Here is a 26523-nt window from a genome sequence, read left to right as displayed (position 1 = left end):
ATACCTACAGAGAACCAGACCATAGAGGGATACCTACAGAGAACCAGACCATAAAGGGATACCTACAGAGAACCAGACCCTAGAGGGATACCTACAGAGAACCAGACCATAAAGGGATACCTACAGAGAACCAGAACGTAGAGAGATACCTACAGAGAACCAGACCATAGAGGGATACCAACAGAGAACCAGACCATAGAGGGATACCTACAGAGAACCAGACCATAAAGGGATACCTACAGAGAACCAGAACGTAGAGAGATACCTACAGAGAACCAGACCATAGAGGGATACCTACAGAGAACCAGAACGTAGAGAGATACCTACAGAGAACCAGACCATAAAGGGATACCTACAGAGAACCAGACCATAGAGGGATACCTACAGAGAACCAGACCATAGAGGGATACCTAGAGAGAACCAGACCATAGAGGGATACCTACAGAGAACCAGACCATAGAGGGATACCTACAGAGAACCAGACCATAGAGGGATACCTAGAGAGAACCAGACCATAGAGGGATACCTAGAGAGAACCAGACCATAGAGGGATACCTACAGAGAACCAGACCATAGAGGGATACCTACAGAGAACCAAAACGTAGAGAGATACCCACAGAGAACCAGACCATAGAGGGATACCAACAGAGAACCAGACCATAGAGGGATACCTACAGAGAACCAGACCATAGAGGGATACCTACAGAGAACCAGACCATAGAGGGATACCTACAGAGAACCAGACCATAGAGGGATACCTACAGAGAACCAGACCATAGAGGGATACCTACAGAGAACCAGACCATAGAGGGATACCTACAGAGAACCAGACCCTAGAGGGATACCTACAGAGAACCAGACCATAAAGGGATACCTACAGAGAACCAGAACGTAGAGAGATACCTACAGAGAACCAGACCATAGAGGGATACCAACAGAGAACCAGACCATAAAGGGATACCTACAGAGAACCAGAACGTAGAGAGATACCTACAGAGAACCAGACCATAGAGGGATACCTACAGAGAACCAGAACGTAGAGAGATACCTACAGAGAACCAGACCATAGAGGGATACCAACAGAGAACCAGACCATAGAGGGATACCTACAGAGAACCAGACCATAGAGGGATACCTAGAGAGAACCAGACCATAGAGGGATACCTACAGAGAACCAGACCATAGAGGGATACCTACAGAGAACCAGACCATAGAGGGATACCAACAGAGAACCAGACCATAGAGGGATACCTACAGAGAACCAGACCATAGAGGGATACCTACAGAGAACCAGACCATAGAGGGATACCTAGAGAGAACCAGACCATAGAGGGATACCTAGAGAGAACCAGACCATAGAGGGATACCTAGAGAGAACCAGACCATAGAGGGATACCTACAGAGAACCAGACCATAGAGGGATACCTACAGAGAACCAGACCATAGAGGGATACCTACAGAGAACCAGACCATAGAGGGATACCTACAGAGAACCAGACCATAGAGGGATACCTACAGAGAACCAGACCATAGAGGGATACCTACAGAGAACCAGACCATAAAGGGATACCTACAGATAACCAGACCATAGAGGGATACCTACAGAGAACCAGACCATAGAGGGATACCTACAGAGAACCAGACCATAAAGGGATACCTACAGAGAACCAGAACGTAGAGAGATACCTACAGAGAACCAGAACGTAGAGAGATACCTTTTCTTTCTTTATTTTATTTCACCTTTATTTAACCAGGTAGGCTAGTTGAGAACACCTTTATTTAACCAGGTAGGCCAGTTGAGAACAAGTTCTCATTTATAATTGCGACCTGGCCAAGATAAAGCAAAACAGTCTGACACATACAACAACATAGAGTTACACATGGAATAAACAAAACATACAGTCAATAATACAGTAGAAAAATAAGTCTATATACAATGTGAGCAAATGAGGTGAGATAAGGGAGGTAAAGGCAAAAAAAAGGCCATGGTGGTGAAGTAAATACAATATAGCAAATAAAACACTGGAATGGTAGATTTGCAATGGGAGAATGTGCAAAGTAGAAATAAAAACAATGGGGTGCAAAGGAGCAAAATAAATAAATAAATAAATAAATAAATTCAGTAGGGGAAGTGGTAGTTGTTTGGGCTAAACTATAGATGGGATATGTACAGGTGCAGTAATCTGTGAGCTGCTCTGACAGTTGGTGCTTAAAGCTAGTGAGGGAGATAAGTGTTTCCAGTTTCAGAGATTTTTGTAGTTCGTTCCAGTCATTGGCAGCAGAGAACTTGAAGGCGAGGCGGCCAAAAGAGGAATTTGGTTTTGGGGGTGTCCAGTGAGATATACCTGCTGGAGCGCGTGCTACAGGTGGGTGCTGCTATTGTGACTAGCGAGCTGAGATAAGGGGGACTATACCTAGCAGGGTCTTGTAAATGACCTGGAGCCAGTGGGTTTGGCAACGAGTATGAAGCGAGGGCCAGCCAATGAGAGCGTACAGGTCGCAGTGGTGGGTAGTATATGGGGCTTTGGTGACAAAACGGATGGCACTGTGATAGACTGCATCCAATTTATTGAGTAGGGTATTGGAGGCTATTTTGTAAATGACATCGCCGAAGTCGAGGATCGGTAGGATGGTCAGTTTTACGAGGGTATGTTTGGCAGCATGAGTGAAGGATGCTTTGTTGAGAAATAGGAAGCCAATTCTAGATTTAACTTTGGATTGGAGATGTTTGATGTGAGTTTGGAAGGAGAGTTTACAGTCTAACCAGACACCTAGGTATTTGTAGTTGTCCACATATTCTAAGTCAGAACAGTCCAGAGTAGTGATGTTGGACGGGCGGGCAGGTGCAGGCAGTGATCGGTTGAAAAGCATGCATTTAGTTTTGCATGGAACACAAAAAAATGCATGTACTTCCAGAATTGATCGCAAGCTACTCCTAGGTGGGCTGCGAGCTCCTGGAAGGTGGGCTGCGAGCTCCTGGAAGGTGGGCTGCGAGCTCCTGGAAGGTGGGCTGCGAGCTCCTGGAAGGTGGGCTGCGAGCTCCTGGAAGGTGGGCTGCGAGCTCCTGGAAGGTGGGCTGCGAGCTCCTGGAAGGTGGGCTGCGAGCTCCTGGAAGGTGGGCTGCGAGCTACTGGAAGGTGGGCTGCGAGCTCCTGGAAGGAAGCCCCTGTTCGAGAGAGACTCGTGGAGGGTGGAGAGGCGCCACCGTGTGGCTAAATAATAACAGCACCTTTCATGAAATAAAAATCAGAAGATAACCTGTCTCCACTTACCTTGAGTGTGATGCAGCAGTCTGCCATCTTCTTCTCCAGGTACACTTCAATGATCAGGTCACCTGCTTGGGACAGCTGCACAGACAGGACACTTATTACACACAACCAGAAAAAAAAAACAATGTGTTATAACCTTTTATGAATGATTCATAACATGTACCTGTGTGTCCTTCCAGGTGGTGATGAGGCTGAGCTCCAGTTCTATCTGGGTCTGTTGCTCCTCATCAATCTGAACAAAACACAATTAGACATTTGCTGATTATTCATTAGATTATACAGAACAGATTGACCTGGACCATGTTCAGTAGGGCACACTGTAGCAAAACAATTTCCAATAGAATGTGAACATCTGTGTTCTGACTGGACAAATTCAGGTAGATAGTACCTCCACGTTTCAATCCATTCAAAATGAACACATGGAACACAACCCCGATTTCTAAGTGATGAATTTGAGCTTAGACCCTCTCTGGTTAGACTATACTCACATCAAGACAGACAGTTGTCTATGAGACACTAGTCACATCAAGACAGACAGTTGTCTATGAGACACTAGTCACATCAAGACAGACAGTTGTCTATGAGACACTAGTCACATCAAGACAGACAGTTGTCTATGAGACACTAGTCACATCAAGACAGACAGTTGTCTATGAGACACTAGTCACATCAAGACAGACAGTTGTCTATGAGACACTAGTCACATCAAGACAGACAGTTGTCTATGAGACACTAGTCACATCAAGACAGACAGTTGTCTATGAGACACTAGTCACATCAAGACAGACAGTTGTCTTTGAGACACTACTCACATCAAAGATATATAGGTAGTTGTCTATGAGACACTACTCACATCAAAGACATATAGGTAGTTGTCTATGAGACACTACTCACATCAAAGACATATAGGTAGTTGTCTATGAGACACTACTCACATCAAAGATATATAGGTAGTTGTCTATGAGACACTACTCACATCAAAGACATATAGGTAGTTGTCTATGAGACACTACTCACATCAAAGATATATAGGTAGTTGTCTATGAGACACTACTCACATCAAAGATATACAGGTAGTTGTCTATGAGGTCTTCAACAATCTTCACTTCGTGTTCTCCTTTCCCGTCTGTCTGGAAGAGGCTGGGGGCGAACAGCAGGGACAGGTTCTTGGTACACATCTGGTTCAGGTCTGCACACTTCTGAACCCTGGGACCAAGAGAGAGAGAGAGAGAGCACACTTCTGAACCCTGGGACCAAGAGAGAGAGAGAGCACACGTTTGAACCCTGGGACCGAGAGAGAGAGAGAGAGAGAGAGAGAGAGAGAACACACTTCTGAACCCTGGGACCGAGAGAGCACACTTCTGAACCCTGGGACCGAGAGAGCACACTTCTGAACCCTGGGACCGAGAGAGCACACTTCTGAACCCTGGGACCGAGAGAGCACACTTCTGAACCCTGGGACCGAGAGAGCACACTTCTGAACCCTGGGACCGAGAGAGCACACTTCTGAACCCTGGGACCGAGAGAGCACACTTCTGAACCCTGGGACCGAGAGAGCACACTTCTGAACCCTGGGACCGAGAGAGCACACTTCTGAACCCTGGGACAGAGAGAGAGAGAGAGAAAAAGAGAAAGAGAAAGAGAAAGAGAAAGAGAGAGAGAGAGACACTTCTGAACCCTGGGACCGAGAGAGAGAGAGAGAGAACACTTCTGAACCCTGGGACCAGAGAGAGAGAGAGAGAGAGAGAGAGAGAGAGAGAGAGAACACTTCTGAACCCTGGGACCGAGAGAGAGAGAGAGAACACTTCTGAACCCTGGGACCAAGAGAGAGAGAGAGAGAGAGAGAGAGAGAGAGAGAGAGAGAGAACACTTCTGAACCCTGGGACCAAGAGAGAGAGAGAGAGAGAACACTTCTGAACCCTGGGACCAAGAGAGAGAGAGAGAGAGAGAGAGAGAGAGAGAGAGAGAGAACACTTCTGAACCCTGGGACCAAGAGAGAGAGAGAGAACACTTCTGAACCCTGGGACCAAGAGAGAGAGAGAGAGAGAGAGAGAGCGAGAGAGAGAGAACACTTCTGAACCCTGGGACCAAGGGAGAGAAAAAATATCAGTAAAAAGTTGACAGTTGCCAACTTGCCAGTGAGGCTGTCTAAATATGAAAAAGTGTCCTGTTTCGGGTTGGGGTCAATTCCATTTGACTACAGGAAGTAACTCTGCTTAGTTGCTCAACTTTAAAACCTGGTCCAGTTTGAGGCTCTACTAACCTGTAGAGGTGGCTGATGAGAGCAGCCAGGGTAGTCCTGTTGACTCTAGGTAAACTACGGATGATCTCCTTGTATCTGTCCAGACGCTGGTTCTTATCCTTGGCTGTTCCTATAAAAATACACAAACAGGAACCAGTTAGATTTCAAAAAGATACATTGTGGGACATCCTGACCAGCAACAGCTTGATGGAAGCCCTATAATTCTAAAGGGAACCAAGAGGACACAACTTAGAAAACACAACAAAATAGTAGCTTCATGTGTGTGCTATCTGTGATGGTAACTTAAAATCTATTTTGCCACCAGAGACACCTGTACTTACTGACAGCCTCCTTCCATAGTTGATGCAGGTCAGCCATGAAGATGGGGTCGTCTATCTCCCTGAAGAACCTCTTCAGGACGTCAGTCACATCCTCTATGAAGTTATCCCCGATCCGAAGCTTGACGTTGCGAGCATCGTTCCTGAACTCCTCCATCAGTAGTTTGATCCTGGACGTGGCTCCGTTCTTCCTGTAGATCCCCTCGTGACCCAGACCTAACGAGCAGATCACACATCAGATCCAGTACATCAGTCATCAGCTAGTATCTCCTGTCTCTGGCTGGTGTAAAGTACAGCTAAACTGGAAACCCTTCAGCCCCCAGGCCACTGCAGAGTTAGAATGAATGGATTTGGAACTATTTATATACCCCTTTATATACTTTAATATAAAATAATCACCTCCACTGAAAATGCATTAAATGCTACGGATCCACAAGATCCCTGGAAAACGTGCCGTTTTGTAGTTGATAATGAAGAATCCTCTATCCCTTACTATACTGTGTAAGGGAACAGAATACAGACTATCCAGACTCCTCCCTTACCATACTGTGTGATGAAGGCGATGCAGCTGTCTACGATGATGGGGATATCATTCCTGCTGAGCTGCTGTTCTCTCAGGGTGTTGCCCTTCCCTCCAGCCGCTCTCTGGATGTCTGCATACCACAGGGAGAAGTCTAACCGACCCATCCCCTGGAGGTGTAGCGTCCTGGGGGAGACATGTCGATACTCAGAGGTGAAGGTTCAGAGAAAATAAACTCACCCTTATACAAGTGTCAACATATCGTGGATAGTTTGGTGCCTAAAAACTCATATACATGGTCAGATTATTTTCATTCTGGAAATCCCCCCCTAGATGGGGGTAGAATTGGTGGGGAATGGAATTTCCAGAGTGACAATAATTTGACCATGTAAATGAGTTTTTAGGCACCAAACTATCCACGATATGTTGACACGTGTATAATGACAAAAAGAGAAAAGACAGAGAGACTGATAACCAACCTTCCCTTTTCAACCAAAACCAGAATTTCCTTCTTCTCGTGGTTTTGGTTCTCAGTTACTATACCTAGGAGACAAACACAGAACAAATGGAAGACGGACCAAATCACTCATCAGCAGACAGTTGCTCAAAGAAACGGTGCTTGGGGTAGTTAAGGCAGAGAAATGTCCATGATCTGGCAGTCGGATGGGTTTTAAATGACTATAGTACCGCCTTTACTGGCAGTTTATCCAGAAAATGTCTCAGTGAGGAGTTACCAAACGTTATTTGAGGAACTACAGTCGTGGTCAAAAGTTTTGAGAATGAAAAGTTTTGAGAATGAAAAGTTTTGAGAATGAAACGTTTTGAGAATTTCCGCAAAGTTTGCTGCTTCAGTGTCTTTAGATAATTTTGTCAGATGTTAGTATGAATACTGAAGTATAATTACAAGCATTTCATAAGTGTCAAAGGCTTTTATTGACAATTACATGAAGTTGATGCAAAGAGTCAATATTTGCAGTGTTGACCCTTCTTTTTCAAGACCTCTGCAATCCGCCCTGGCATGCTGTCAATTAACTTCTGGGCCATATCCTGACTGATAACAACCAATTCTTGCATAATCAATGCTTGGAGTTTGTCAGAATCTGTGGGTTTTTGTTTGTCTACCCGCCTCTTGAGGATTGACCACAAGTTCTCAATGGGATTAAGGTCTGGGGACTTTCCTGGCCATGGACCCAAAATATCAATGTTTTGTTCCCTGAGCCACTTAGTTATCAATTTTGCCTTATGGCAAGGTGCTCCATCATGCATGAAAAGGCATTGTTCGTCACCAAACTGTTCCTGGATGGTTGGGAGAAGTTGCTCTCGGAGGATGCGTTGGTGACATTCTTTATTCATGGCTGTGTTCTTAGGCAAAATTGTGAGTGAGCCCACTGCCTTGGCTGAGAAGCAACCCCACACATGAATGGTCTCAGGATGCTTTACTGTTGGCATGACACAGGACAGATGGTAGCGCTCACCTTGTCTTCTCCAGACAAGCATTTTTACGGATGCCCGAAACAATAGGAAAGGGGATTCATCAGAGAAAATTACTTTACCCCAGTCCTCAGCAGTCCAATCCCTGTACCTTTTGCAGAATATCAGTCTGTTCCTGATGTTTTTCCTGGAGAGAAGTGGCTTCTTTGCTGCCCTTCTTGACACCAGGCCATCGTTCAAAGGTCTTTGCCTCACTGTGCGTGCAGATGCACTCACACCTGCCTGCTGCCATTCCTGAGCAAGCTCTGTACTGGTGGTGCCCCGATCCTGCAGCTGATCCTGCAACTTTAGGAGACGGTCCTGGAACTTGCTGGACTTTTTTGGGCGCCCTGAAGCCTTCTTCACAACCATTTAACCGCTCTCCTTGAAGTTCTTGATGATCCGATAAATGGTTGATTTAGGTGCAATCTTACTGGCAGCAATATCTTTGCCTGTGAAGCCCTTTTTGTGCAAAGCGATGATGACGGCACGCGTTTCCTTGCAGGTAACCATGGTTGACAGAGGAAGAACAATGATTCCAAGCACCACCCTCCTTTTGAAGCTTCCAGTCTGTTACTGAACTCAATTAGCATGACAGAGTGATCTCCAGCCTTGTCCTCGTCAACACTCACACCTGTGTTAACGAGAGAATCACTGACATGATGTCAGCTGGTCCTTTTGTGGCAGGGATGAAATGCAGTGGAAATGTTTTTTTGGGGAGGGGATTCAGTTCATTTGCATGGCAAAGAGGGACTTTGCAATTAATTGCAATTCATCTGATCACTCTTCCTAACATTCATAACACATGGAGTATATGCAAATTGCCATTGAGGCAGCAGACGTTGTGAAAATGTAGATTTGTGTAATTCTCAAAACTTTTGGTCGCAACTGTACATTACCACACAGTGCCAGTAAAGCTTTGGTCAGGACAGGAGACTCACTGAGCTCTTGCAGACGTTTAAGGTTGATAATGTCCTCAGCTGCTCCGTCGTTCCCTGGGCAGATGAAGAGGTTAGACTTCTGAAGGACAAAATATCCCTCTTTCCACTGAGAAGGGTCTCGCATGGCCTTGTAACGCAGCACTCCCACCCGCTCAAACTCCCTCGCTAGCAGGCAGTGGCAGCTTAAAGGTGTGGCGGCCTGAGGAAGACAACACAGGAAGAGGAAGACAACACAGGAAGTCATTAAAACAGACACATCCCAGGCTAGTACAGTACATAGATGGTGTTGGTTAGAAAGGAGGGAACAATTTACTGTAACCCCTCCCCCTTTATGTATGCAGAGGGACATTACAATGTTCTGAGCTGGAAGAGCTCTAACTACACCAGTAAAGCTGAGAATTGGCATCATCAGTGTGCAGGCATTGCACTCTTTGAGGATAGAAAGTCATCTCATACCTTTCCGATGGCCTTGACCCAACATTGCAGTGCATCAGGAGTTTCCAATCCAAACTGATAGAGCTTCTCTGAGGACAGGTACAGTTGAAACGTATAGAGAAACCTAAAACAACACACAGGAACATACGTTAGATTAGATCAACACCAGTTGGTAGATACCTGTACATTGAGTGGCAGTGGTATAATCATTTCATGCTAAATGTACCTTTTCTCCACGTGCGTGTTTGAAAGAGACAGTATGATTGGCCGCCTACATTAGTTACTGTGCCATGATTGGTCCTCTAACCTGTCAATGAAGCCGTTGTTGTTGCAGGAGTCCGGCCTGCTGACCCCCAGACAGACGATGTCTTTGACGTTGATCTTCATGCTTGGATCAGGACATCGGTCAGACTCGTAGAACAGAAGAGACCTCTCCACCGTGCACCAGTACTTCTGGAAATCTGGGGGGGAAATAACAGCAAAAATATAAGCCGTTTCTTTCTACAATATTCTAACGTTGCCGTACTTCATAATTACGCTCATCCCTCGGCTATTAGAGCGAACAAACGTGAAGAAGCCTGGAAATCGTGGTCCCTTTAAAATTAAAATTAGGGATTTTTATAATGGGCTGTGTTTTTAAAGAGAAATAAACTACAAGTAACTATGAGTAACTTTCTAAATCACAAAACTCTGTTTTACTGTAGAGAATCCAGCCACTAACAGTGAGTAGTGTATTTCCTAACAGAACAGTATTGGCCCAGTCAGTATTTGGTCGTATAAAGTGCTTTGTTCTCTATAGGCCTTTATGCTGATGTTACTGAGGAGGCAGTATTCCTCTATTCAATCTCTGCCAAGTGGTGTGCTGTTAGCACCTGCCAACACACACACACACGCGCACGCGCACACACGCCTACCTTCTCTGGTTTTCCTGGATAATGTCCCTTTGTTCATTGAGGCTGACTTGTAGAGGTAGCCGGAGTGCAGCACGGCCTGCATAATCTCATCATACACACCGGGGTCTGAGAAAACAGGGAGGAATAGACGGGAAAAATAACTGGTTTTAACACTCCCAAAAAAACACGAGTTGGGGTCTAGGCAAACAGGACAAAACATTAAGTCGTACTTCAGAAAGAGTCACGAATAAGCCATAATAAATGCATTTACAAGATGATACGTTATAAATGATCAGATGTGTGATAAACGGTTATGAATTGAAATGTAGATTAAGTTTCTAAATAAGTTTTCGCTCCAGTGTTCTAGTTGTGCTGTTTCAACAGAGATATCTAGTGGTGCTGTTTCAACAGAGATATCTAGCGGTGCTGTTTCAACAGAGATATCTAGCGGTGCTGTTTCAACAGAGATCTCTAGTGGTGCTGTTTCAACAGAGATCTCTAGTGGTGCTGTTTCAACAGAGATATCTAGTGGTGCTGTTTCAACAGAGATATCTAGTGGTGCTGTTTCAACAGAGATATCTAGTGGTGCTGTTTCAACAGAGATATCTAGTGGTGCTGTTTCAACAGAGATATCTAGTGGTGCTGTTTCAACAGAGATATCTAGTTGTGCTGTTTCAACAGAGATATCTAGTGGTGCTGTTTCAACAGAGATATCTAGTTGTGCTGTTTCAACAGAGATATCTAGTGGTGCTGTTTCAACAGAGATATCTAGTTGTGCTGTTTCAACAGAGATATCTAGTTGTGCTGTTTCAACAGAGATATCTACTTGTGCTGTTTCAACAGAGATATCTAGTGGTGCTGTTTCAACAGAGATATCTAGTTGTGCTGTTTCAACAGAGATATTTTACTCCTACAACACTAGAGGTCAACTCGCAGAGGAAGACCAAACTGTTTCATCACAAAAGCTCTGGGTTCTCTATCCAACCATGAACCATGCTGTAATGACTTGAAAGCTTTTTCCAGAGAGCTGCCGAGCACACTACATTATACTGCACGGTCGCAAAATAGTAAGATAATGCACAAAAAGTCCAGCAGGAAAATAAATCCAGCCCCCTGTCTTACCTGAGGTGCCTTGCGGGAGGGAGTATTCCTGAGACAGATGCTTGTCATATCCATTAGAGGCAGCGAGGCGGGCTCGGACAGCCTCTGCCTCGGTAAAGATCTGGGTGACTGTCTTCAGCAGGTTCTGCTCGGTCACAGCAGTACACAGAACCTGCAGGGTAGAGAGAGAGAGAGGAGAGACAGAGAGGGAAGAATTAGAGGACATATTAGGGTGACGCAACACACACACACACACACACACACACACACACACACACAGTACCACTAAAAGTATCCACAGCCACAGGGACAGGGACATTCAGCCTATATTCCAAAAAGTCCCCTCTCCATTCAACTGGCTTCCTTTCATCTACTCTCTCTAATGGTTTTAGTTTCAAAGCACATTCCATGTCATTGTTGTTGGGATAAATGTCTGGCTGCATGCCAGCTCCAGTCAGCTATAGCCGTAACTTGAACCCTAGTATAGCTTACAGGTACTAAAACTACCACCAATAGCATCTAGTCTAAAATGTGTACCCTTACAGAAAAACACGTGAAATTCATGTGGGCAGCCAGCCGTGTGTTTATACTGAGACAGAGCAGACAGCCATGTGTTTATACTGAGACAGAGCAGACAGCCCTGTGTTTATACTGAGAGACAGAGCAGACAGCCCTGTGTTTATACTGAGAGACAGAGCAGACAGCCCTGTGTTTATACTGAGACAGAGCAGACAGCCCTGTGTTTATACTGAGACAGAGCAGACAGCCCTGTGTTTATACTGAGACAGAGCAGACAGCCCTGTGTTTATACTGAGAGACAGAGCAGACAGCCCTGTGTTTATACTGAGACAGAGCAGACAGCCCTGTGTTTATACTGAGACAGAGCAGACAGCCCTGTGTTTATACTGAGACAGAGCAAACAGCCCTGTGTTTATACTGAGACAGAGCAGCCAGCCGAGACAGATAGTAGATGTTCTCCATTCGTACGCCTTGTAGACAAATAATAAGGGTTTATGATAAGAATATAGCCTATATAACACACCACATAGGGGTGGCAGGTAGCCTGGTGGCTAGGAGCGTTGGACTAGTAACCAAAAGGTTGCTGGATCAAATCCCTGAGCTGACAAGGTAAAAATCTGTCGTTCTGCCCCTGAGCAAGACAGTTCACCCACTGTTCCTCGGGCGCCGTGGATGTCGATTAAGGTATCCCCCTTTCCCCTCGATCCTCTTATAGCAGCTAAACATTTGAAAGCTAAACAATGGTGTTCCTGTACCTTGAGCAGCTCCTCCTGTGTGTTGAAGTTGGGGTGGGGGTGTCGGTAGCGCCCCTCACGGTACTTATGGATGATAAACTCTCTCCGCTGGTCCGGTGTGGCGTCATGGTCTAACTCGTCAGCTGGAGATAACCTGGCCGCCCAGAACTCATTGGCTCGGTCGTTCCCCAACATTATGAAGAGCTGACGAACACACAATTGCATGACAGTTTACACAAAATAAAAAACACAGAATAATCAGAACTCATGAGGTCCTGACTTTATTCACAGTCTATCATCGGACTTCCATCTTAAAAATGTCCAAAACATATTTCAACTCTGTTCCAATATAATGGATTTGTTGGAGGTGAAAATGGTGAGAAGTCCTTGATACACAACAAAACAAACTGATTTTCAGTATCCCGGAAAATATTTTTTTTGCCACTTAACTAAAATAAACGTGAGCTTTCCCCTGACTTTCTCCCTTTCCCTCTCCCTGAAGAAGCCTTCTCGTTCCTCTCACCTGCACGATCTCGTTGCTCCACACGCTGGTGTCCAGTTTCAGGCTCTGTACTTTAGACACCATAGTCCCCAGACCTCTGTGTTGACCTGCAGAGGAAAGGGTACGAGACAGTGTTGGTACTGGTACGAGACAGTGTTGGTACTGGTACCAGTGTTGGTAATCACTCTCCTGGTACGAGACAGTGTTGGTACTGGTACGAGACAGTGTTGGTACTGGTACGAGACAGTGTTGGTACGAGACAGTGTTGGTACGAGACAGTGTTGGTACGAGACAGTGTTGGTACAAGACAGTGTTGGTACAAGACAGTGTTGGTACGAGACAGTGTTGGTACTGGTACGAGACAGTGTTGGTACGAGACAGTGTTGGTACGAGACAGTGTTGGTACTGGTACGAGACAGTGTTGGTACGAGACAGTGTTGGTACGAGACAGTGTTGGTACGAGACAGTGTTGGTACTGGTACGAGACAGTGTTGGTACTGGTACGAGACAGTGTTGGTACTGGTACGAGACAGTGTTGGTGCTGGTACTGGTACGAGACAGTGTTGGTACTGGTACGAGACAGTGTTGGTGCTGGTACGAGACAATGTTGGTAACAGGACACTCAGGCGCTGCCTCGCTAGAGAGAACCACGACACAGTGAAATTATGTGTGTATTTGAAAAACATTTCCAGAGCAACATTTCACTTCACCTGGCACAGGTGGGCTTAAACAACACAGGTGAGAATGAAACTGTTGTGGCTCATGACAATGGGCTGATAGCATTGGCAGCTATTGGCCAGGTGTCTATTATCTCATCAGTCACACACACCAGATGGGACCCAAATCCAGCTAGGCCCTCTGGCATCAAACTGAAACCACTCTTTTAGGCAAGGGGCAACAGAGCTAGAGAGGGGGAGCTCGCCCCACCTATACAATAGTAGGGGAAACGCTGTCTCACCTGCACAGTTCTTACAGATGACAACACAGAGGTTAATGGAGGCCCAGTCAGGGTTGACTGCTTGGCAGTCAGCACAGAGCTTATTGAACCTGTTGGACCAGATCTTCTCAGCCACCTCGTAGTCAGACAGGGTCTCTGCTATGGACTCCTGTATAGCCTCCATCCAGTCCCTCTTATCCCGCTCAGACTCAGCTGTGAAACTACAGGGACAATCAAATCAAAAACTCTTCTGGCTCAATCAAACACAATTGTCTCTTTTCAGGGATTCAAAAAAACAACAGTGTAGGAGGTTTATTTAACTAGGCAAGTCAGTTAAGAACAAATTCTTATTTACAATGACGGCATACACCGGCTAAACCCGGACGATGCTGGGACAATTGTGCGCCGCCCTATGGGACTCACGGGTGGAAGTCCGGGAGCCCCGAGTGATGATGAACAGAATGTATTTGTTGACAAAACTAGAGAAAAAAGGTATATAAGTGTTATTCCCATGTCAGTAAACAACAAACCTGAATGTTTTGTAAGGTGTGATGAGGTCAAAGCTCTTTCCTTTGCCGTCTCTGATCGTAGCTCCTCTGGCCTCGATCAGCGTGATTCCAATCCCATTCCTAAAACACTGCTCAGTCTTGTACAGCCAGACCTGCTCTGTGTTGATGGCCACGTAGATTTTTGCCTTGGTCCCTTTGAGCTCCAGAGGACCACTCCTCTGACAGTGGCTGCCAGGACCGAAGCGAGGGCGCCCGAACACAAGCTGTTCCTTCACCCTCCCCTGTAGGGTACTGCACCACTGATGTCTCTGCACTGAGAGGGGACAGGTAGAAAGATAAATGGTTGGTATTACAATTTGTATTATTTAAAATAAAATTTAAAAAAATGGTACAGAAAATAGCAGGTATTTACTATGAAATTATATGGTAAAATGGTAATTACACAATAACATTATGTGAATTAATTGTTTGTGTCGTTTGGATTCAAAACCAAGCATCCTTTTGTATCAGTCAGTTACCAATTGTACCAGAAAACTATCTTTTGATACCAAATAATTTCCTAATAGATAAATAACAGAGGAATCAGTAGCCTAAAATAAAGTCATAAACAATATGTTTTTACTATGATATTGTGACAGTAACTGATACCATGTTGATACCATGTTGTCTCTCAGAAACTATTTTCTATTACTATTTTGCTCATTTGGGTCATTTGAGTCTCCAGAGAGAAAAGAGGGTTATTGGGTCCAACCTTTGTCCAACAGACGTTATCACATAAGTTGTTTTCTGCTTCTATAGCTGCATCCCCAATCCTTCACACTTCTTCTAAAGTACGCACTAGGACACTTCTTCTAAAGTACGCACTAGGACACTTCATCTAAAGTACGCACTAGGACACTTCATCTAAAGTACGCACTAGGACACTTCATCTAAAGTACGCACTAGGACACTTCATCTAAAGTACGCACTAGGACACTTCATCTAAAGTACGCACTAGGACACTTCATCTAAAGTACGCACTAGGACACTTCATCTAAAGTACGCACTAGGACACTTCATCTAAAGTACGCACTAGGACACTTCATCTAAAGGACGCACTAGGACACTTCATCTAAAGTACGCACTAGGACACTTCATCTAAAGTACGCACTAGGACACTTCATCTAAAGTACGCACTAGGACACTTGGATTTAATAACACCTATCCAATGCTTTAAAATCCGCGATGGGAAATTGGGACAACTAATGTCTGTAGTTGCTTGTGTGTGAGATTTTAATTGCTTGTTGTTGTTGTTGTTGTTGTTGTTGTTAAGTGCTTTGTTTACCTTCGTTATCAGCCCGGAAGACAAACGTCCTGTGACTTGTCACTATCTCAAATTTATTGTCTTTGGCCATGCGGGCCATCTGTATCGCAGCCAGAGGGATCACTCCTTTGGGGTACGGGTCCTTGGAGAGAATAGTAAAGGAGGAGAAATACTGGTAAAGAAACAAATATTGTAATGAACAACGCTGATCATCTCAATCTAAATGTGATACAGTCCATCATTCAGGAAAAAAAGGCCTACCTTTTCACTGCCGAAGTACAGCAGATTTTTGCCATCAAACTTCACATAGCGTTTCTGGAATACATAGTTCCTAGAACACCAAATACAAAAATGATCAGACTGTCATACCACTGCTGTAGAAAAAAAATATATATATATATATTTAAACTCAGTTTTTCACAATTCCTGACATTTAATCCTAGTTAACATTTCCTGTCTTACGTCAGTTAGGATCACCACTTTATTTTAAGAATGTGAATTGTTAGAATAACAGCAGATAGAATGATTTATTTCAACTTTTGTTTCTTTCATCACTTTCCCAGTGAGTCAGAAGTTTACATACACTCAATTAGTATTTGGTAGCATTGCCTATAAATTGTTTAACATGGGTCAAACATTTTGGGTAGCCTTCCACAAGCTTCCCACAATAAGTAGGGTGAACTTTGGCCCATTCCTCCTGACAGAGCTGGTGTAACTGAGTCAGGTTTGTAGGCCTCCTTGCTTACACACGCTTTTTCAGTTCTGCCCACAAATCTTCTATAGGATTGAGGTCAGCGCTTTGTGATGGCCACTCCAATATCTTGACTTTGTTGTCCTTAAACCATTTTGCCACAACTTTGGAAGTATGCTTGGGGTCATTGTCCATTTGGAAGACCCATTTGCGACCAAGCTTTAACTTCCTGACTGATGCCTTGAGATGTTGCTTCAATATATCCTGCCTCATGATGCCATCTATTTTGTGAAGTGCACCAGTCCCTCCTGCAGCAAAGCACCCCCACAACATGATGCTGCCACCCCCATGCTTCACAGTTGGGATGGTGTTCTTTGGCTTGCAAGCCTCCCCCTTTTTCTCCAAACATAACGATGGTCATTATGGCCAAACAGTTCTATTTTTGTTTCATCAGACCAGAGGACATTTCTCCAAAAAGTACGATCTTTGTCCCCATGTACAGTTGCAAATTGGAGCAGTGGCTTCTCCTTGCTGAGCGGCCTTTCAGGTTATGTCGATATAGGACTTGTTTTACTGTGGATATAGATACTTTTGTTCCCGTTCCTTCCAGCATCTTCACAAGGTCCTTTACTGTTACTCTGGGATTTATTTGCTCTTTTCGCCCCAAAGTTCGTTCATTTCTAGGAGACAGAATGCGTCTCCTTCCAGAGAGGTATGGCAGCTGCGTGGTCCCATGGTGTTAATACTTGCGTACAATTGTTTGTACAGATGAACATGGTACCTTCAGGCGTTTGGAAATTACTGAACCAGACTTGTGGAGGTCTACAATTTTTTTCTGAGGTCTTCATTTATTTTGAATTTTCTCATGATGTCAAGCAAAGAGGCACTGAGTTTGAAGGTAGGCCTTGAAATAAATCCACAGGTACACCTCCAATTGACTCAAATGATGTAAATTAGCCTATCAGAAGCTTCTAAAGCCATGACATAATTTTCTGAAATTTTACAAGCTGTTTAAAGGCACAGTCAACTTAGTGTATGTAAACTTCTGACCCACTAGAATTGTGATACAGTGAATTAGAAGTGAAATAATCCGTTTGTAAACAGTTGTTGGAAAAATGTATTGTGTCATGCACAAAGTAGATGTCCTAACCGTTCTAACGAGTTTTAATGACTTCAACCTAAGTGTATGTAAACTTCCGACTTCAACTGTATATATAAAATAATAAGCAGAGCTCAGTGGAGATATTAACTGTATCATTTAACAAGAAACACAAAAACAGAGAAGCACAGTGGGAAAAGGAAGGGGGAAAAAAGACACGAAGCAGAGATGGTGCTTTCAGAAAGTAGTCACACCGCTGAGTCTATACTTTGTAGAAGCACCATTGCCAGAGATTACAGCTGTGAGTCTTTCTGGGTAACATGCTGACTACACCGGGCATGCATACATGTTGATTCTTTCCACCCACACGCGATCAGGACACGCATGTTTACCTTTCAATCACCCACGTGGGTATATGCCCCGTAAAAACCAATGAGGAGGTTGGAGAAATGGTACTCGCAGAGCGTCAAGCATCACAGATAGAACCAAGTCCTATTTTAGCACCAGGTTATGCAGACGCTCGTTGACGTGTGCGAGCCGTGTGGATGATTTAATAACATGTGTGAATGTATTGTGCAGCGCTCGCACACGTCAACGTGAGCTGTGTGGTCGGCATGTAACATCTTTGCACACCTGGATTGTCCAATATTTGCACACTATTCTTTTTAAAAATTCTTCAATCTCTGTCAAGCTGGTTGTCATTGCTAGACAGACATGTTCAAGTCTTGCCATAGATTTTCAAGACGATTTAAGTCAAAAATGTAACTAGGGCACTCAGGAACATGCAATGTTGTCTTGGTAAACAACTCCAGTGTATATTTGGCCTTGTGTTTTAGGTTATTGTCCTGCTGAAAGGTGAATTTGTCTCCCAGTGTCTGTTAGAAAGCAGACAACCAGGTTTGGCTCTAGGATTTTGCCTGTGCTTAGCTCTATTCTGTTTCTTTATTCATCCTGAAAAACTCCCTAGTCCTTGCTGATGACAAGCATATCCATAACGTAATGCAGCCACCACTAAACTTGAAAATATGAAGATTGGTACTCAGTGATGTGTTGTTGGTGTAGGATTTGCCCCAAACATAACGCTTTGTATTCAGGACATAAGTATGTGTAATTTTTATTAAACTTTAAGTGCCTTATTGCAAACAGGATGCTATATTTTTATTCTTTAAAGGATTTCTTCTTTTCACTCTGTCATTTAGGTTAGTATTGTGGAGTAACTACAATGTTGTTGATCCATCCTCAGTTTTCTCCTATCACAGCCATTAAACTCTGTAAATGTCACCATTGGCCTCATGGTGAAATCCCTTGAGCAGTTTCCTTCCTCTCCGGCAACTGAGTTAGGAAGGACGCCTGTTTCTTTTGTAGTGACTGGGTGTATTGATACATCATCCAAAGTGTAATTAATAACTTCACCATGTTCAAAAGGGATATATTTTTTATTTTGAGCCATCTACCAATAGGTGCCCTTCTTAGCGAGGCATGGAAAACCTCCCTGGTCTTTGTGGTTAAATTTGTGTTTGAAATTCATCGCTCAAGCCTCCCGGGTGGTGCAGTGGTTAAGGGCGCTGTACTGCAGCGCCAGCTGTGCCATCAGAGTCCCTGGGTTCGCGCCCAGGCTCTGTCGTAACCGGCCGCGACCGGGAGGTCCGTGGGGCGACGCACAATTGGCCTAGCGTCGTCCGGGTAAGGGAGGGATTGGTCGGTAGGGATCTCCTTGTCTCATCGCGCACCAGCGACTACTGTGGCGGGCCGAGCGCAGTGCGCGCTAGCCAAGGTTGCCAGGTGCACGGTGTAGCCTCCGACACATTGGTGCGGCTGGCTTCCGGGTTGGATGCGCGCTGTGTTAAGAAGCAGTGCGGCTTGGTTGTGTATCGGAGGACGCATTCAGCCTTCGTCTCTCCCGAGCCTGTACGGGAGTTGTAGCAATGAGACAAGATAGTAGCTACTACAACAATTGGATACCACGAAATTGGGGAGAAAAAGGGGTAAAAAATGTAAAAAAATAAAAATTAATCGCTCAACTGAGGGACCTTACAGATAATTGTATGAGGTAGTCATTCAAAAATCATGTTAAACACTATTGCACACAGAGTGAGTCCATGCAACTGATTATGTGACTTGTTAAGCACATTTTTACTCCTGAACTTATTTAGGCCATAACAAAGGTGTTGAATACTCAAGACATTTCAGCTTCTCGTTTTTAAGTAAAAAAGTAAACATTTCTAAAAACAGAATTCCACTTTGACACGATGAGGTGTTGTGTGTAGGCCAGTGACACAAAATCTGAATTTAAATACATTTTAAATTAATTTTAAATAACACAACAAAATGTGGAAAAATGTAAAAGCCTGTGAGCAACTTTCCCTCTAAACTGGGACTGCCGCACAGAAGAAATATCAGCCTTGCAGAGAGAAACACGAGGTTAAACTTCCTTCAACTTTCTAGAGTTATCCCCATTAGTTAAGACTATACATGTTAAGTCACCTCCTTGTCTGAAGGACAAGTGGATAAACAGGTTAAAGGTCAAGCCCTGCATGTTGATTTCAAAAGTCTGAAAACCACACATTGCTGCTATGACAGAACAGCTAATTCCATGTTAAAATGTTATGGGATACATTTTCTCCATTGTTTTTGATGGTAGGACTACATTATGTTCAAATGGCCACAGTAGCCTACTTGACCACTGTTAAAACTGTAACTTAAAGTAGGTACAGCCTCAAGTGTTCACAGTAAACGTGCACAGGAAGTTGCACAGAATTTTCATTAACGTTCAGCAGACCAGAAATGTGCTCAGCGATGATTTTAGTTTTTTTTAAGCGAACATCAGTTGAGAATACTTTCTGAAGGTACTGCATATGAACTTCTTAGCATTTAGCAAGAAACACAAGAAGACTGGAGAAACACAGTGGGGAAGAAGAAGTGAGAGACACACCGGTTTGAGAGGACAGGCACGAGGCAGAGACAGTTCCTCAGAAGGGAGGAGAAGACGGAGGAAGGCAAGAAGGACCAGGACCAGGCATACCCTTGTGGTGATAGCTTATCCAGCCAGCCACAGATGATGGGTTCAGTCTGCTCAGAGAGAGAGGTGTAGCTGGCGTAGGGGGATATCGTCTGGTCCTCATCCGGCTCCGAGGGGTACAGGTTGGGCGGTAAGGAGAGGCAGAGAGGGGGTGGTGCCGCCTCTCCTACTGTGCTGTAGCCCTGGGACTCACTGTGGAGGGCGTGGGACAGACGTTTGGCCCAGGAGAGTTTGGGTGTCCTGCATTGTAAAAACAGTCTCTGTAACTGATTGATGCATTTGTAATAATCTTGACTCCAGCCGCTTTAGGTTTCTCTAGTGTGAGAATACGGCAGCAGGTACCAACATTGGATTGAAAAGATGGAGCGCAAATAACATTTGAAATTTACAGCAGACTATTTTCTCTCTATGGCTGTAGTCAGAGTTGTGTGAGAAGATGTTTAAATTGGCAAGCCAGTAGCCTTATCCACTCCTCTAGACACAATAATCTTACCCATGATCCTCTCCGTGTTTCTCTTCCACCGCTCTTGTCATTCCTGTCTTTCCTTCACATCTGGTCCTTTCCGCCTTTGAGAACACAACATGGATAACACATTCATCAATGTCAGGAGAGCCAAAGTGACCACAAAACACAATATAACTCTGATGGGTTCTTGTAACCTGATAACAGACCCAGGTCCCAAAAGTCACCCTATTCTCTATATAGTGCACTACTAGGTGCCCATAGTGCCATTTCAGACACCATTTGATGTTTCCTGGAAAGCCTATAGGGTTCTGGTCTTAAAGTAGTGCACTACATAGGGAATAGGGTGCCATTTGGGACGTATGCTCAAGAGTCCCAGTCTCACCTCAGAGTGCTGCAGTGGTCGTCTGGTCTGGAAGACCGTTTCACAGTAGGGACTGATCTCCTCCTCTGGGTCCTCCATAGGGACTGCAGTGGAGGAAGAAATGACATATTATAAGCTTTGTTATAAGTCAATGCATGCCTATAGTATAGAAAACAGTGTAGTGTAGAAAACCAGTCCCTCTCCTGAACACTAACTCACACCCCTCTAACTCTGGAAACAAATAGCCTACCTGCCCCCTCAACTCTGCCTGACCCCCTGACCCTGCAGGGGCGGGGGATTGGTCCCCATTGGAGTGCTCCAATTACATGCTACACACAGTGACCTCTGATTGGGACATTTGACCGCCCATTCCCCACCTTTGACCCTGCCCACCTGCATCTCCTCAGGGCATCTGTCCAATAGGCAGGTGGGACCGGGAACAAGTATAAAAGCAGTGTCCAGCCCAGTCTGGGCTCAGTCTTCAACAAGCAGTGGCAGAGTGAGGAGCATAAACCTCTGTCAGGCACATCAACAGCTGGGCCACAAAGCCATGGACCATTTCTCCTGCAGCCCTGAACTCTCCCATCACACCCTAGCGTTAGGGCACCACCGACCAACAAAACTAGCACTAAAACAATTCCACCTAGTCCACTTCCTGTTTGCAGTGTCTGTGTGTGTGCCGGTCTTGTGTGTGGCCATAAAAGTGTGACTTGTGTCCGTCTCCTACTGGTCATTTCCGTCCTCTTACCGGGACGCCTTGACAGTTATATCTAAACCAGCATCTCTATTGAAGACCACCAGGATCTTTTTCAACCAGCTGTAACGAATTTAAACTGGATACTAAAGTTTAAGCGAAAAGTAAAGTTTGAGCGATGCAAAGTGTTACCAATTTCTTCAATGACCTTGATTTAAAAAACAGGTCAAGGGTCATTTATAGGGCTAAAGGGTACACAGTTATAAGGTCTAACTAAACCAGCTGTAAGGTTACTTTCAGAAAGTGATGGGTACACTTACCTCCGTGGGACGATTCACGAGAGTTGTTATTTAAAGTGCTGCAGACACACAAAACAAAACATTAGCTACACAAAACAATACTCTCTTTCGACGTAGGCCTACATTTCTACCTTATAGGAAAATGATATTGAAGTCGGACGTTGACCTACCCATTCCCTTCAGGAGAGGTGTGGATCTCTGGCCGTGGTGGTGTTTGAGGAGTGTTGCAGGGAATCCGTCCACTACTAGCTGCCGTGCCAGGTGAAGTGCCACAGTAGATCTCATTGGAGACCATCTCCATCGGTGAGCCAGGAGGGGAAGTAGCCAGAGAGGGGAATCCAGTGTTATCATAGGAGGATGAGGGAGGTGGGGTTGTCATGCACTGGTCCTGGTTTTGTTCAGTCCTTCCACCAGATGACGGTGGTGTGGATGTAGGTCCCCTAAACATGGCTGGAGGGGTACCTCGGTTTAGCCGAGGGGGAACAGGGGGCTGGGGACCTCCAGAGTCTGAAGAGTTACTCAGCCTACTCTCTCTCAGGCTTAGGCTGTGTCTCAGGGTAGGGGTAGGGGCAGGGTTAGGGGTAGGCCCCACCATCACTGTGTCAGTGTTAAATTCACCTGAAGCCAAACCTTCCAATATGGTGAAACAGAGAGATTCCTGAGACGGTTTCCTGGTTAGGGTCAGAACATGAGGATCTGGTGATGTCGGTGGTATGGGACAGGAGAGAAACCGGGCGGGTTCTGTTTTGTGTCTGTAAAACACTGTTCTAGGTTTTGGAACCGGTTTTATGACAACATTCCCATTGTACTGTTGCTGCTGTTCTGACCCGGAGTTCATCAACATGGATGGAATGTTAGGAACAGAATTATTCCGGAACGCTTCAAACGGAATGGCCCCAGTTCCGCCCCCTTGGTCAGACCTCGGCCCTCCTGATTGGATGGGTGTGGAATTAATGTCAGACTCAGACTGACAACGGTCCAATAAGGGCTCCAAGGGCTCGGATGTCAACTGATTCTGATTGGTAGCCCTCTGAATGTGCTGGACCAGTCTCAGAATTCTCTTCCTGTGTCCGGTGGCAGTTACACCCAGCTGGATAAGAGCTCCATTGTCTAGGTGGCTGAGGTCCTTGGCCAAGAGGAAGCCAGACTGGCGGAAGGTCTTCAGGTATCGCTCCAGGTGGATCGCAGCCAACAGGGTCTCAACGTCCGTGTTTCCATCTATTGTTGCCATAACAACGTACATACATGGGCTTGGAGGGGGCCTTCAGCTGCTGTGGTCAAGACGACGGCCATCATGGATCTACACAGGGAGACTCCAATCCATCTGAAATGGAACACATTATTAAGAACTAGATAATAATATAATTCATGTTGAGTTAGTGTTCCATCTGGTCCATTGGTCTGATAAGAGAACTAAATTCACTTACATCCCCTTACTATAAATCAAATGAAAGTGTATTCGTCACATGCACAGGATATCGTGTGTGTAATCGGTACAGTGAAATGTGATACGACACCATCAGACCAGGGAAGGAAGAAGCAGGGGGATACGACACCATCAGACCAGGGAAGGAAGAAGCAGGGGGATATGACACCATCAGACCAGGGAAGGAAGAAGAAGGGGGATATGACACCATCAGACCAGGGGGATACGACACCATCAGACCAGGGAAGGAAAAAGCAGGGGGATACGACACCATCAGACCAGGGAAGGAAAAAGCAGGGGGATACGACACCATCAGACCAGGGGGATACAACACCATCAGACCAGGGGGATATGACACCATCAGACCAGGGAAGGAAGAAGCAGGGGGATATGACACCATCAGACCAGGGGGATACAACACCATCAGACCAGGGGGACACGACACCATCAGACCAGGGGGATACGACACCATCAGACCAGGGAAGGAAGAAGCAGGGGGATACGACACCATCAGACCAGGGGGATACGACACCATCAGACCAGGGGGATACGACACCATCAGACCAGGGAAGGAAGAAGCAGAGGGATATGACACCATCAGACCAGGGGGATACGACACCATCAGACCAGGGAAGGAAGAAGCAGGGGGATGACACCATCAGACCAGGGGGATACGACACCATCAGACCAGGGAAGGAAGAAGCAGGGGGATACGACACCATCAGACCAGGGGGATACGACACCATCAGACCAGGGAAGGAAGAAGCAGGGGGATACGACACCATCAGACCAGGGAAGGAAGAAGAATGCAATAGGTTCATAGACAGAACACAGAGACATGAGAGAAATCGAATAAGGTAACAAAATGTGAAAACTGCAATTATTTGATGAATTCTGAATTCTATTGAAGGTGTGTACCATTTAATTGACGACAAGGCACCATTTCAAGTGTGTTTTTATTCAACATGAATTCAATAATAAGTTATACAAATGAATGGAGAAATAGAATATCCAGGGATACAACAGCCTGCAGCTAGGGAGAGGTGTGTCAGGGTTGTGGGCACGGCTCTTTGAAAGCCTCGATAGAAACACTTCCTGAGAAAGCTTGGAATGCGTTGAGTTTTAATGTCTACTTTTCCCTGGTTGGTGTGTGTGTTAGATCTGGGTTCAAATACTATTTGAAATCGTTCAAATACCTTGACCATTTGTTCTAGCCTGCCTGGAGTCCCATAATGGGTAGGGTTTGCAGTTATGGGACTATTCTATTGATTTATTACGCTAAACATGCTCAATCAAGCACAGATAAAGTATTTGCAAAGATTTAAAATAGTATTTGGACCCAGGTTTGGAGTGGGTGTCCCTGTGGGTGACTCAGCTTGAGAACCCAGTCAGAACTAAAGAGAATCTCAAGGCTGACTGGGGCAGTTTGCCAGCCTCGTGAGGGGGAGGCACACAGCACAACACATCACACACATTCTAATAGGAGTTTAGGATAGATAATAGTATTTTAATGAAACCTTGGACAGATTAAGACCGATCATATTTAATTAGTTATGGGCACCAGATCAGAATGTAAAGTCTTCCTACAGAACTACAGTTGACTGTAGGAACTCTTTCAACTAAAGTGTAGTTATACTTTAACAAGTAGAGTACAGTCCGATGGCAGCCATACTCGTATCATTTACACACTAATGAGCCAAGCCGTGCCGAGCAGAGCTGTACTCGGCTGGCCATGTTATGCATCCAGTCAGGTTTGGGTTTGACACAATAGTGTGAAAAAAGGGTGATATCTAACCCTTAAACAGTGAGGAAGGAAAACTAGTCCGTCAGCATGTAGGAAGGCCGCAGGGGAATGGGAGGAAAGCTGCTGAAATGGGTCTGAGTCACGTCCTTCTCTTCCTCGGTCTCCACTCTGTAGGTTAACCTTTGCCTCCAGCCCACTGATACACACAGAGAAACACAGGACTCCGGTTGTGTGCTGAGAGCAGACCTGGGTTCAAATACTATTTGAAATCTTTTAACTACGTTGAGCATTTTCTCTAGCCTGCTTCGAGAACCAGATGGACAGAGTTGACAGTTTTGGGACTGTTTTCCTGGTCCATTTAGCCAGTCAGTCAATCTCAATCAAGTACAGATGAAGTATTTCAAATGATTTTTTAAAAATAGTATTTGAACCCAGGTCTGGTGCTGAGCGCAGAGAGGCAGGAAACCTATGAAAAGGACTGATAACGTGTAAACTGAGGGAGGGCGGGAGATGGGTGAGAGGATATTGTCCCTCCCATCCCACTTCCCACTGCAGAAGGCATTCAGATAAATACCTGGCCGGGACGGAACGGCAACATGCCTGCTGCTTCAGAACTGAAGTGGGCAGCCTGACATCATTATTAACATGCAGTAGATGCATCTATCAATTTCACCAGATGAAAAACTACTGTACCACATTAGAACTACCAACAACAAAAAAGGGATGTGTGACATACCAATGTAACACCAAGACCACAACTTCTGCTTTGGTTGTTGAATGCAAGTCATAACAGAGGAAGTGATGCGTTGAATGCTGTCTGTTTGAGCTGCAGGCGCACAGCTAGAACACCCATGCATACCCCACAAGACATGCCACAAGAGGTCTCTTTTTACAGTCCCCAAGTCCAGAACAGACTATCGGAGGCACACAGTACTACACAGAACTCTATTCCACATCAAGTAAAATAGCAAGTTGTAAGATTAGATAAAACAAATAACAAAAAAGGATTTA

General features: G+C 45.1%; 1 protein-coding gene across 1 annotated transcript in view; it reads right to left on the bottom strand.

The window, feature by feature from the left end:
• LOC139390915 (arf-GAP with Rho-GAP domain, ANK repeat and PH domain-containing protein 3-like) overlaps positions 1–26523 on the bottom strand; it is a 53395-nt gene that overhangs the window by 11282 nt on the left and 15590 nt on the right. The window contains exons 2-24 of the mRNA XM_071138294.1: positions 22513–23666; positions 22364–22401; positions 21371–21453; positions 21016–21089; positions 20526–20762; positions 15975–16044; positions 15735–15855; positions 14432–14723; positions 13923–14122; positions 12986–13071; positions 12484–12666; positions 11231–11381; positions 10130–10234; positions 9523–9676; positions 9237–9339; positions 8781–8979; positions 6849–6912; positions 6392–6555; positions 5853–6065; positions 5533–5641; positions 4328–4475; positions 3433–3501; positions 3273–3347 (exon numbers count right to left, since the gene is read on the bottom strand). Of these exons, the coding sequence (XP_070994395.1) occupies positions 3273–3347; positions 3433–3501; positions 4328–4475; positions 5533–5641; positions 5853–6065; positions 6392–6555; positions 6849–6912; positions 8781–8979; positions 9237–9339; positions 9523–9676; positions 10130–10234; positions 11231–11381; positions 12484–12666; positions 12986–13071; positions 13923–14122; positions 14432–14723; positions 15735–15855; positions 15975–16044; positions 20526–20762; positions 21016–21089; positions 21371–21453; positions 22364–22401; positions 22513–23585 (4011 nt within the window). The 5' untranslated portion in view covers positions 23586–23666. The remainder of the gene's footprint in view (positions 1–3272; positions 3348–3432; positions 3502–4327; positions 4476–5532; positions 5642–5852; positions 6066–6391; positions 6556–6848; positions 6913–8780; positions 8980–9236; positions 9340–9522; positions 9677–10129; positions 10235–11230; positions 11382–12483; positions 12667–12985; positions 13072–13922; positions 14123–14431; positions 14724–15734; positions 15856–15974; positions 16045–20525; positions 20763–21015; positions 21090–21370; positions 21454–22363; positions 22402–22512; positions 23667–26523) is intronic.

The sequence above is a fragment of the Oncorhynchus clarkii genome, chromosome 31 (assembly GCF_045791955.1).
Source record: "Oncorhynchus clarkii lewisi isolate Uvic-CL-2024 chromosome 31, UVic_Ocla_1.0, whole genome shotgun sequence".
Lineage (NCBI taxonomy): Eukaryota > Metazoa > Chordata > Actinopteri > Salmoniformes > Salmonidae > Oncorhynchus > Oncorhynchus clarkii.
This window is presented reverse-complemented; position numbering and strand designations above follow the sequence as displayed.